The 12,742-nt window shown below is 40.3% G+C and overlaps 1 protein-coding gene across 3 annotated transcripts in view; it reads left to right on the top strand.

Annotated features, from left to right (window-relative positions):
• ECA3 (endoplasmic reticulum-type calcium-transporting ATPase 3) overlaps positions 1-12,742 on the top strand; it is a 116,495-nt gene that overhangs the window by 74,655 nt on the left and 29,098 nt on the right. For all 3 annotated transcript variants that reach the window (XM_010274839.3, XM_088887456.1, XM_010274846.3), the window contains 2 exons: positions 7,015-7,069; positions 8,065-8,150. In XM_010274839.3, the coding sequence (XP_010273141.1) occupies positions 7,015-7,069; positions 8,065-8,150 (141 nt within the window). The remainder of the gene's footprint in view (positions 1-7,014; positions 7,070-8,064; positions 8,151-12,742) is intronic.

Below are 12,742 nucleotides of genomic sequence, written 5' to 3'. Positions count from 1 at the left end.
TAGCCACCGGAGAGAATGTCTCCATGTAGTCCACTTCATAGAACTGTGAGTAACCTTTAGCAACAAGTCTGGCCTTCAGATGCTCCACACTACCATCTGGCAAATATTTCACAGTATACACCCATTTACAGTCCACAACATGCTTATCAGGTGGGAGAATAGTAAGTTCCCACGTTTGAGTATATTGAAGAGCAGAAAGTTCCTCTTCCATTGCCCGCCGCCAATCAGGTGAACTGAGAGCTTCTTGAACATTGTTAGGTATGGAAATAGAGGATAAAAGGGAAACAAACTGGCGATGTGAGGTAGAAAGACGAGATAATGAAACAAAATTGGAAATGGGATGGAGGGTAGAACTGCGTTTACCTTTCCGTAAGGCAATGGGTAGGTCAAGGTCTGAAGGTTCAACAATAGGAGCCATGAGAGGATCCGCAGATGAGGTAGAAGCTGGAGGAGGGGCCGGTGTCGTTCGACGTGTATACACTTGCCGGATTGGTGGACGTTCGGTGGTGATCTGCACGGGATGAGGTGATGAGTCTACTCCAACAACATCTAGAATTGGATCACTGACAGGAAGAGGAAGAGGAAGGACGGGTAGAGACGAAGGCGCTTCCGGACTTGAGAAGAAGGGGACTGACTCAAAAAAGGTGACATCAGGGCAGACATAGCACTTCCGGGTAATGGGATTATAACACTTGTACCCTTTTTGAGTCCGTGAGTAGCCAAGAAAGACACATTTAATTGAGCATGCATCTAGCTTGTCTATTCCAGGTTTTAGATTGTGGACAAAGCACACACAACCAAAGACACGAGGAATTAATGGGAATGGAGATAAAGTGGGAAACAAGATAGAGAAGGGGGACCGACCATGAAGGATGAAGGAGGGCATCCGATTAATGAGAAAACATGCAGTGAGTACAGCATCACTCCAAAACCGTTTAGGAACATTCATGTGGTGAAGAATAGACCGAGCAGTTTCAAGAAGCTGACGGTTCTTCCGTTCAGCTACCCCATTTTGTTGAGGGGTGAATGCACATGATGTCTGATGAATAATGTCATGATGTTCTAAATATTGTTGAAATGAAGTAAGAAAGTATTCACGACTATTATCTGAACGGAGAATTTTGATTGGAACACCAAATTGTGTGCGTATTTCAGCAAGGAATTTTTGAAAAATGGAAAACAATTCACTTATTTCTTTCATTAAGTAAATCCATATCATTCTTGAACAATCATCAATAAAGGAGACAAAATACTTGTTCCCATTATAAGACTCTATTTTGATTGGACCCCAAACATCTGAATGAACCAAAGAAAAAGGACTCAACATACGACTCTCAACTCTTGGACTGAAGGACACACGACGATGTTTCCCAAACTGACATGACTCACATTGCAAAACTGACACATGACTCAATGACGGGACCAAAATCTTGAATGCCTTGAGAGATGGATGTCTCAGTCGGCAATGCCATTGTAGAGGAGTAAGTGAAGTCTGAAGAGCAATTGAATATCCGCCACCGTCAAGAAAATACAATCCACCAGCTTCATGCCCCCTACCAATCTTCTTCCCCGTCTTGAGATCCTGAAAAACACAAGTGGAAGGAAAGAAGGTAACAGAACAATTAAGAGCTTTGGTTATTTTACTAACAGACGTAAGATTGAATGGAAACTTAGGGACATATAAAATAGATGATAAGGGTACAGAAGCCATGTCAACATTACCAACACCACATATGGGGGATGAGGACCCATTGGCAAGTGTAATAGTTTGTGATGTGGAGGTTTCAGAAAGAGAAGAGAACACATCTGGAGTCCCGGTCATATGATCTGAGGCTCCAGAGTCAATAATCCAGGTAGAGGTTTTAGATGACATGCAAGCAATACCTGATTGGGCAAGTGGCAGTGGTATGCTGTGAAGTAGTTTGAAGGAACCGTTCATACTCATCACGAGGTACGCTCACCATCTCCCTCTCAGAGGTAGATGTAGATGTGGGAGGAGTTCGGTCTGCCGGTTTACCGTCACTGATATCGACCTCACCTGCTACAGCATGATTAGCCCATTTAGAGGGAGGGCCATGTAGATCATAACAGAAATTCACTGTGTGTCCCTCTCTACCACAATGAGTACATTTCCTTGTAGAGTTATTCTTCCCTCTGCCACGGCCTCCACCTGAGTCACGACCACCCCGACTAATCATGGAACTGCCACGGCCTCCTCGGGGAGCATGACCTCCCCCTCTTGTACTATGTCCAACCCCTTTAGCTGTCACAGGTGCTGATCTATCAGACTGTGTGAAGTTCTCTGTCTGTCCCAAAGAAATTCTACGAAGCCTTGAGAATACTTCCTCAAGTGTAGGAAGAGTAGAGCCCCCCAATATTTGGGCTCTAACTGGTTCATATTCCGACTTCAGCCCCACTAAAAATCTTGTAACATCTAGTTGCTCCCTTTGCTGTTGCTAAACTTTAATATCTGGAGTAAGGGGGTGATAGACATTGAGTTCATTCCTTATATTCTTCATGCAGGCATAGTACTCTTCTAGTGTTTTGGTTCCTTGTTGTAAATCAAAATACTCCTGATAAAGCTGATACACTCTTGTTGTGTTATCTTGTCCAGAATATAGCTTCTTAGCATGCTCCCATATATCCTTAGCCGTATCAAGGAACATGAAGTTGGCACTAATTTTGGGTTCCATACTATTCCACAGCCAAGTCATGATTTGAGCATCTTCTTGTTCCCAATCATCAAACCTTGGAGAGTCCTCCGGTGGCTTCTCATCTCTTACATGGTTTACTTTCTTCTTTGCCTTGAGAAACACTTCCACTGATTTAGCCCATGGAACATAGTTCTCCCCATTCAGCTTAATTGAGGTCATTTGTACCCCTAGGTAGTCGGAGGAAATTACCACACTAGGTTTCTTATCATTGTAGCCATCTCCTATTGCTGCCATTGTACTCTTTCACAGTTGCCTCTAACCTTACTTCTCAGCTACAAGCTGATTGATGTTGTTCACAGTTTGATACTTCAGCACCTATTGCAGCCCCTAAACACAACAGTGGGAGCACACACTTGTTCTTCTTCACACTACTGCTGACTTCACACACCTACGACCCACATAAGCATCACAAGCACCACAACACAACAGTAGGCCCTCTTACAACCACTCAAAAAAATTGTGCATCACAAGCACCACAACACAGTCAAACTGCTACACCTAGTTCAGACTTGTTTAACACACTTAAGAGGGCATTACACAACCACAAGGAGCTTGGCAAGGTCACTGCATTCCACCTTACACCACTCGGCCACCTACAGCAGCCCTAACACCACTCAACATCTCACAGCAGCCCTACACCATTCGGCTACTGCACACACAGCCCTTCCTAGGGCAACAATGAACCTAGTTCTCTTGGTTCTAATCAGTACTAACTGATTCTTGAAGGGTTCTTACCCAGAAATACCAGCAACACAAAAGGACTAAATAACCAACCTTCCTTTGAGAGTATCAGCCAACCATTCACTGCTGAAATCACCTTCCTTGATGAAGAAAACTGTGCGCAGCAGAGAGCAACGAGCTGTGATGTCTCAGACCTAGGGCGAACCAGCTCTCTCCATTAACTAACCAGAAACGAAGAAGAAGGTGTCACGAACACATCTGAGATGCTTTACAAGCAGAAGCAGGTCAGAAACCTCGCTCTGATACCATGTTTTGGAGCAGCTACAGTAACCCGAACCAGTGAAGAAGGAAGAAGAAGATGAGGAAGAAGACAAGAGAAAGAGAGAACAGGAGGGTTTAGTCGAAACTGATTAGTCACCCATTCAGTCGACCCTCTAATGTTTATTAGGTTCTAATTACACTTACAAAGACTAAACTGCCCTCACTTAAGTGTAGGGCAGAGTACTCTAATAAAACAGCCACATAAGCAAAGTACTTAACTGACATGAGATTACTAAACTACCCCTATTCGGCTCACTCTAACACAGATAAAGTGTTGTAATTAAAAAATGGAAAAAGAAAAGAAAAGAATTCCTATTTCTGACCTGAAAAGCATATCAGTATCCAATTCAAAATTTAAGGTCCGTCTAACTTGGGCATTCAAAAAGAGCCTGGATTTTTCTTATTCCCTTGTAGGATGACCCAATCTCCAAAGCCTCTTACCACGCTTTGGCTGATATCATTGCTTTTCTGGAATCACTCTCAATTAACAAGGATGAAAGCTGAAGTTGTTTAGTTAAGTGTGCACCCATAAGGAAAGTCCTATGCCTCCATGTAATCTGTCCCCACTAGGTGGAAAGTTTGTTATATGCTTCCATCTATCTTGGAAAGGCCTCACCAGTCTCAGCTGGTCCAGGCTTTCAAGAAGAGCTGCTACTATACAATTCTGATCCAATCAGTTGTTGGGGGAGGGTGGATATATTAGAATCATGAAAAGATTGCAGGATTTCCTGCAACTATCTTCTGAGTCATGTCCCTTGTTCACAAAGATTCCTCGTTCGTTGTTCTAAATTCACATCAATGTTCAGAAAACCAGACCGGGCATAGGATTGGAGAAGGGAGAGGTTCACGGGTCAGAGGTTCAACTGGGGTCAAATCAGAGGTCGAACCGTGATGACTAGGGTTCAAGTCTTTACAACATTTAATATATTAAAATATGGTGGATGGATGGCAAGTTCTTTAATTTTTAAAGCAAATGACTAGGGTTCAAGTCTCTTATTTTGCATTTTCCTTAAAACAAGTGCGTAATAAAGTAATATGTACAATAATGAGTCATTAATTAACATAAGTAAAGAGGTGGACTGGTGGTAATTAAGCAATATATGAAAATAAGAGGTCATGGGTTCAAGTCTTGTTAAACACATTTTAAAATGTCAATTATTTAAGGACCCAGGTGGTTTCATGAAATTAGGACCAGCTCACCGTTTTTTTTGGTTAAACCGGCCGGTCAGCCAGTTTTCACTGGGTTTTTAGAAAATACAGTTATTGGGGTGTGACTGAACCGGCTAGGGTCCTGGGTCACAGTTCAACTAGTCCGACTGACCAGTCTAGTCCGATTTCCTAAACACTAATTCACATAACTACATGTGTCATGGCCCTTCCTATCCATTTATACATGATTAAGTTGATGAAATTGTGTTAATAATTTTATATTTTGGTTGTCAATATACAAAATAATTACTAAATTTGTAAAACAAGATTTGGTTTATGTGGTTTTGAGGGAGAGGGACCATGATGGAGCAGTTGCTGAAGTGTACCAATCATAAATCTTAGCGAGCAGTTGTTTAAAACTTAATTTGGATCTAAACCTCGTCCCAACTATATGGGTTCAGCTACATAAATCCTATCTGGCCATTCCGTTCTGTTCAGTGCCATATCTATTGCATAGTTGTCAAGGCGACACCTAGGCAGGCGCCTAGGCGACAAGGCACCCTTGGAGGCGCGCCTCGCCTAATCGCCAAGCAGTTCTCTATAGCGTGGTATAAAAAACTTTTATATTCTTTGTTTTTTGAGGTTATAATTATAAAATAGACATTTTTAAACTAAAATATTCATTTTATGTATTTATATACTAATTTCTTGTTATTATTTTCTTATTTGTTAGGGTTTAATCAACACAAACATTGCTAAATGCTGTATTGAACCCTCAAAGACTTCAAAACCTGAACCAATAAGTAAAGAAGAACATAAAATGTTGTCCAATCAACACATTTTCTTCTTTTTCTTTACTAATTTTGTGTGTTTACATACTAATTTCTTCTTCTTCTTCTTCCACCTTTTCTTTTCTTCTTTTCCTATAACAGGAATAGGGGTTCAGCCCCTATATTTTTTGAGTTTTCTTTTCTTTCTTCTTTTTCTTCTCATGAATATGTTGGAATATGTTGATTTTCTATACTTTAACATGAAGTTTATAATTTTCTTATGAAAATTATGGGTATTTATTATGGTATTATAATTATGGAACCTAGGGAACGACCCTAGGATACATGTTTTTACTTAAAAAAAAATCCATCGCCTAGGCGCCCCCCCCCCTGTCGCCTAGCCTCGCCTTGGCGCCTTGAAAACTATGATCTATTGTCAAATTATGGGAACTTAAATCATTTCCTCTTACTTCCACCCAAGTCCATATTTATTGTTATCCATGGATATTTAAGTCTCAAGTTTTTCCTTTCTTTTTTTTTTCTGTGAGTTCTAAGTGTGTAACTATGGTTCATTTAACAATCCTGATAGTTCAATTGGAAATTTCCCTTTTTGAGCTAACCTTTCCACTAGATTTGCTCATTCCCTAGGTTTCTCTAAATATCAATCCTTGAAATATATCCCTGAAGTTTCCTCATTTTCAACCAAGGACTACTCTTTCAGCAAGAAAACCCTGCAGCATTCACACCCTTAATGAAATCCAAATAATTGATTTAGTTGTTAATGGACTAAGTTTAAAAGTTACTCTTTTTTTGGTTAGACAAATGTGTTTACTTTTAACAATACTTAATGAAGGACAAGAAATGACCCCAAAGTATTGTTTTAACAATACTTAATGTGGGTCAATGGTTTGACTGTTTTTGGGTAAGACCATGATATGCAGATCTTGAAAAGTTACCAAAAAAAAAAATCGCCCCAATTGGACAGTCGAGCACAAAGTTATGGCCTCTGGAAATTTTCAATACATTTTAGTGTACAACCTGTGACTTGGTGATCGGGTCAAATGGGTCAACTGTTCAACCAAATGGGTCAGCCGTCCTTTGACCAAGTCAATGGTTTTTTGACAAACTTACGGGTTTTAGGTAACCTGGACTTGGAAAAGGAGCTGGGTGAAGGTTCAACCATCCAGGTCAACGGCAGGTTGTAAACACTGTCCCACAGTGTAGGGTTGGTTGTGAAGCTTAAAATTTATTTGATGCATTGAGTTGTGGTTTTTTTTTGTTTTTTTTTTTTTTGATAAATTGCATTGAGTTATGTTTAAATTTAGGAAATGGTTTATCTTCATGTTAACCTTCCTTTTTTTTCCCTTGAAAAAATGTAGGTCAGTGAGGCTGTTGTGACAGGGTGGCTGTTTTTCCGTTATTTGGTTATTGGAGGTAAGCTATAAAATTATTATATATTTGTTGCATCAATATTTCTATAAGATCTCTTTTTTTTTTTTTGAAAGAGATATGGTATCCATATACTAGTCAAAAAGTATGGTGTAGGGGGGAGGGGGCAGGAAGAAAGAAAGAAACGCAAATAAGGAATGGGAAATGTCATGGGTTAATAAATTGCTTAGAAGAAGAGAATAAAAATTAAAAACCTGAAAGTAGATAAAAGAGAACCAGAAAACTAGTAATGAAAAAATGAGTAACCATGAGCTGGAGCTATTCTCACTCACTGCCCTCTTAATTTACTAACAAAAACAAAAAGGATATTTGACCGTTGAATGGCATATGATAGTGTATGGTATGGGTGCATCATATATCATACACCATGCATACTGCATAAAGTAATACATTTTTTTTTTTTGATACAGACAACCTCTATCCTTCACAAGCTGGAGCTTAAGTATAATTGTTACCAAGTTTGTAAGAAATGAAATCCAGTTGACTAGAGCTGATTGTCTTGGTGAAAACATCTATAGATATTCTAATTAGCCATGACTAAGACATAGTCACTGCTTCCATTTGTTATCACCTTACCATAGAGAAATGGTAGTCCAGTATCTGATCTACCTGGGTTCCCCCAACAACAGCTGTTGTTAGGGAGAAGCCAATGCTGAGGGGTTATATCTTTTCGTGTAAAAGAGTAGGCAACTACGTGCCACCAATAAATGATGTCATCCATGATGAAGTCCTTTAACTCCTATCTTGTCTAGACTTGATGGATGACCCTTACAGTGATTTCGTTTCTAATTCAAATATATGCTATTTATAACAAGATTGGGAAGAAATTTTGCAGAAATTATTTAAAACTACTAGTTATGCCTTTTTTTTGTTCTCTTAAATGTCTCAATGCATAGCCCTTATGGCACATGCCATGATTTCTATTTATGCTTTATTGCCTAACTATCAAGGTAATGATTATATTTTTATGTTTTTTTCAGCTTATGTCGGTCTTGCCACTATTGCTGGATTTGTATGGTGGTTTGTTTACTTTGACAATGGGCCCAAACTACCATATAGTGAATTGGTAAGATTGCATACTTATTTCTAACAACTCATTCCCATAATTGAACTCTCATGAAACACTTCTTATTTCCTATATTTATCTCTTTTGGCGATAAGTGGCTTGTTGTCCTTAGGATTTTGTTAATGAGGAATTACACTGTATCTAGTTGAGGTTGGTAGGAGTATAAGTCATAGCTATTAAATTAGAAAAACGAAAAGAAACATTTTGTAAGGGGTGGAGAGTGGGTAGAGATGGAGTCCCAATTACCTATTTGCAATTTGTAGATGATAAAATTTATGTTCTGTGGAGGGGCTAGGGAGCAACTTGAGATAGCTTAGAAATCTGAAATGAATTGTTCAACTTGTTGAGAAGATGTCAAATTTGAAGGTGGATTTTGATAAGAGTTGCATAGCATGAACCAATTTGGAAGGTGAGGTAACAGATTATGAGGGTGTTATGTACCGTCGGTGTTTTTTCATGAGACGTTTATGCCTTGAAATCATTAAAGTAAATATCAGTTTATGTGCACATTTTTTATTATTTATTCAAGCCAGTTGGTGCCATTGGTGCCACATAGACAAAAAGGTAAAAAATGGTGGTACCATTGCAAGAAACATCAAAATAGTGTTTCTTGCAATGCTAGTTTCCACCTAAACTGAGGTGTTTAAAGTAGGCGTTTATTTTTATAAATTCCCCAACCAAATAGAAAAAGTAGGTGGTGAAACTACCATGCCTACTTGGTGTTGATGTTGAGCATTTAAGATGTTGGAAGGCGTGGGTAGGAGATTTGAGAAGATGAACTTTTTATATGGGAGTCCGGGGAAGGGAATAAGGACCATAGGGTTAATTGGGTATTGTCAGTAGGAGCAAAAGTTTTGGTTGGCTTGGAGTAGGGAATATTCAAAAGGAGAATTTAGCTTTGTTGGGGAAGTGGCTGTGGAGGTTGCCTCAAGAAAGGGATAAGTTGTGAGCAAAGGTGGTGGTGAGCATTCATGGGCTTTTGGATAATGGATGCGATGCTGGAATTCTGGGTAGGGCACCTCGAGCTTCTCCTTGGAAGATCATTAATGCCATTTTACCTCTTTTCCTTCCTTTCAGATACAACCTTTATGCTAGGGGTCGAATTGAATTTTAGAAACATGAGTGGGTGGGGATGTCCCCTCTTAAGGACCAATTTCCCCAAGTATTTGCACTTTCTTACCTTAGAAATGAGCCTGTATCCACTTTCCTGGTTCCTTCAAATTTAACATTTGGGTCTGACAACGATGGGCTTTAGAAGGGGCATTGGGGATTCTGAACTAAATAGTGTACTTTTTTTTGAGAGAGAAAGGTAACTGAATTCATTAAGAAAGGAGAAGGGTACACAAGGTGTACAAATATGAAGAAAAGAAAAACAAAAGCAGGGATCAGATCCTTAGGAATTGTACAGGAGGAAACTTATCAGAGTACAAATCTTCTAACAGAGCACCTAATTTTGCTAGTCCATCTGCAATTGCATTAAATTCCCTTGGAATCCAAATCAGGTTTGCATTAGAAGCAGACAGTAAATCCCTTGCCTCCTTCAGAAAGTGAACCACAGCCCGGTCTCTTGTTTTCCTAACCATTTTATAGTGTTTGCTGAATCGCCTTCAATGGAGAGGTTCCGAATACCTAATCTGTTAATTATTCTGATCCCTGTAAGTGCAGCCAACACTTCTGCCTTGGTAGAATCTGCTATACCTATTGGCCCACTATACACCCAGCAGATATTCCCATTTTCATCCCTTAGAACTCCTCCTATGCCAGCAGCACCAGGGTTGCCTAAAGCACTTCCATCAAAACTTAGAGTCCAAAGGCCTTGCCTTATGAGAATTGGACTCCTGTAGGTGGGTGGGGAGGGAGGGGAGAACAGGAAATTACCAGCATCCTTGTTGAGGTCATTTACAGAGAGTCCTTTGAACTTATCTGTGCTGGAGGCCCACAGATTACAAAGGTGGTTAATGTGAGATAACAGATCACTCTTTGACTTAGCTTTGTTCTCAAACAGCCGGTTATTTCTTTCTTCCCACACTCCCAAAGTACAGCATGCAAAACTGTCTGCCAGTACACCTTTCCTAACGGTGGTTAATGTGAGATAACAGATCACTCTGACTTAGCTTTGTTCTCAAACAGCCGGTTATTTCTTTCTTCCCACACTCCCCAAAGTACAGCATGCAAAACTATCTGCCAGTACACCTTTCCTCTCTTAGTCAGACCTTTTCCTTGCCATTGATGAATCAGGTCTTGTAGGTGATTTGGAGCCACCCAGCTGTACCCAACTAGTTGTAAGAAATGATTCCAAATAAACCTTGTTTCCTGACAGTGAATGCAGGCACGAGGAGAGATAAAAAGTCTGCCAAGATTTTTCTTTTGCAGCAGCCAGCTCGCAAGTGTTTATCCATTGAAGATAGGCCTCTCAGACAAAGAAACATACTCTAGAGGGGATAAAATTGCACCAAACCTTCTTGAAAGGGAAACGGCAGTCCTGCTCTCCTGCAACCAAAACCTTGAAGAAAGATTTGGAAGAGAACTCGCCAACAGGGTGAGGTTTCCAACACGGAAGTCTAGGGAGTATTGGGAAATGTAGACTTCTCTGAGAGTGTGGAGAAGTTCAGTTAAATCACAGATCTCCGAATCCCTTAAGGGCCTTCTAAGATTCAAGTTTATGTTGCTCTCAGAGGGGGAAGAGGGAGGCACTGGGATATGGTAGCTTCTTTATTAAGAGAGATTAAAAAGTCTAGGGTAAGAATCTGCTAAAGTGGCATTTCCCCACCACAGGTCAGTCCAGAAATTTATTCTAGTACCATTACCCACTTTAAACCTTAAAAAAGGACAAAAATATTTGTAGGTAGAGATGATACCTTTCCATGGGGCTTGAGGGAGCTACTCAGTTTGAATGAATGTTGCAGTCCCAACCATTTGTGATCAACCCATACTTGCTGGTGATAACAGCTGCCCAAAGAGAAGTTGTTTCTGTAGGGAATCTCCACAGCCACTTTCCAAGAAGATCAGTGTTCTTCTCCTTCAAGTGTCCAATCTCCAACCCTCCAGCCTCTTTAGACTTACAAATCTGAGCCCTATTCACTAGATGACTACTTGGACTCTTTTTCTCTCCTCCACCTTCCCATATTCCTTTCAGTTTTTCAAATCCTTGGGGATGGTTGTTATCATTGTTTGGGTGTAGGTGGCTTCCTCCAATGATGTTTGCTTCTAATTTCTTTAGGTGGCTAACGAAAATAGGAAGAGTGTTATGGAGATGTGTGAGGGCAGAAGTTTGCTGGACCATGTGGGAAGAAAGGAATGCAAGGCTGTTTTCAGGTAAGGAAAGAACTAGAGAGACTGTCAAAGAAACAATAACGGTGAGAGTGGTACAATGGATAAAATCTATGGAGATGTTTGCTGCCTGTTCAACTAGTGATATCCTGAAAAGCTGAAGGAAGTGGTCAATTCTGAGTACCATAAATCCACTACAAGCCCTATTTGGTGTCTGCCGTTGAATGATTACATAAAGTTAAACTTTGATGGAAGCAGTACAGGTAATCCAGGCCCCTCTGGTATTGGAGGGGTGTTTAGAGACAATGAAGGCAGAATTGTTGGCCTATTTTCAGGCCCAATTGGAGTAGGTGATTCGTTAAGGGCTGAGGTGTTGGCTGTCATGGAGGGACTGCAAAAGGCAAAGGACATGAATATAAGAAAGCTGATTATAGAAGGCGATTCAATTAAATCCTAGAGGTAGTCCAGGCCCCTCTGGTATTGGAGGGGTGTTTAGAGATGGATAAAATCTATGGAGATGTTTGCTGCCTGTTCAACTAGTGATATCCTGAAAAGCTGAAGGAAGTGGTCAATTCTGAGTACCATAAATCCACTACAAGCCCTATTTGGTGTCTGCCGTTGAATGATTACATAAAGTTAAACTTTGATGGAAGCAGTACAGGTAATCCAGGCCCCTCTGGTATTGGAGGGGTGTTTAGAGACAATGAAGGCAGAATTGTTGGCCTATTTTCAGGCCCAATTGGAGTAGGTGATTCGTTAAGGGCTGAGGTGTTGGCTGTCATGGAGGGACTGCAAAAGGCAAAGGACATGAATATAAGAAAGCTGATTATAGAAGGCGATTCAATTAAATCCTAGAGGTAGTCCAGGCCCCTCTGGTATTGGAGGGGTGTTTAGAGACAATGAAGGCAGAATTGTTGGCCTATTTTCAGGCCCAATTGGAGTAGGTGATTCGTTAAGGGCTGAGGTGTTGACTGTCATGGAGGGACTGCAAAAGGCAAAGGACATGAATATAAGAAAGCTGATTATAGAAGGCGATTCAATTAAATCCTAGAGCTAGTCTCTATTTTATAATGATAGTGGGTTGTTCCCGTATCATTTGGTGTAACAATAGCAGACATGCGTTGTTGGGTTATTTGGTTTTTCATTTGATTGATAGCAGCATGTTTGTGTTCTATTGGATGGTCACAAGAAATTGTTATGACTATGTGAACTCTTGAAAACCAAATCACCTAGGCATGCACCCAATGGGTGATTTGGTTTATCTTTTGACTTTGACTTATAGCATGTCTGGGTTTTTCTCAGAGGCCACATGAAATTGTTAT

This window comes from Nelumbo nucifera, chromosome 5 (genome assembly GCF_055504915.1).
Source record: "Nelumbo nucifera cultivar China Antique chromosome 5, China Antique-T2T, whole genome shotgun sequence".
In the NCBI taxonomy this organism is placed as follows: domain Eukaryota; kingdom Viridiplantae; phylum Streptophyta; class Magnoliopsida; order Proteales; family Nelumbonaceae; genus Nelumbo; species Nelumbo nucifera.
The sequence above is the reverse complement of the archived record's forward strand: the minus strand, read 5'-3'. Positions and strand labels throughout refer to the sequence as shown.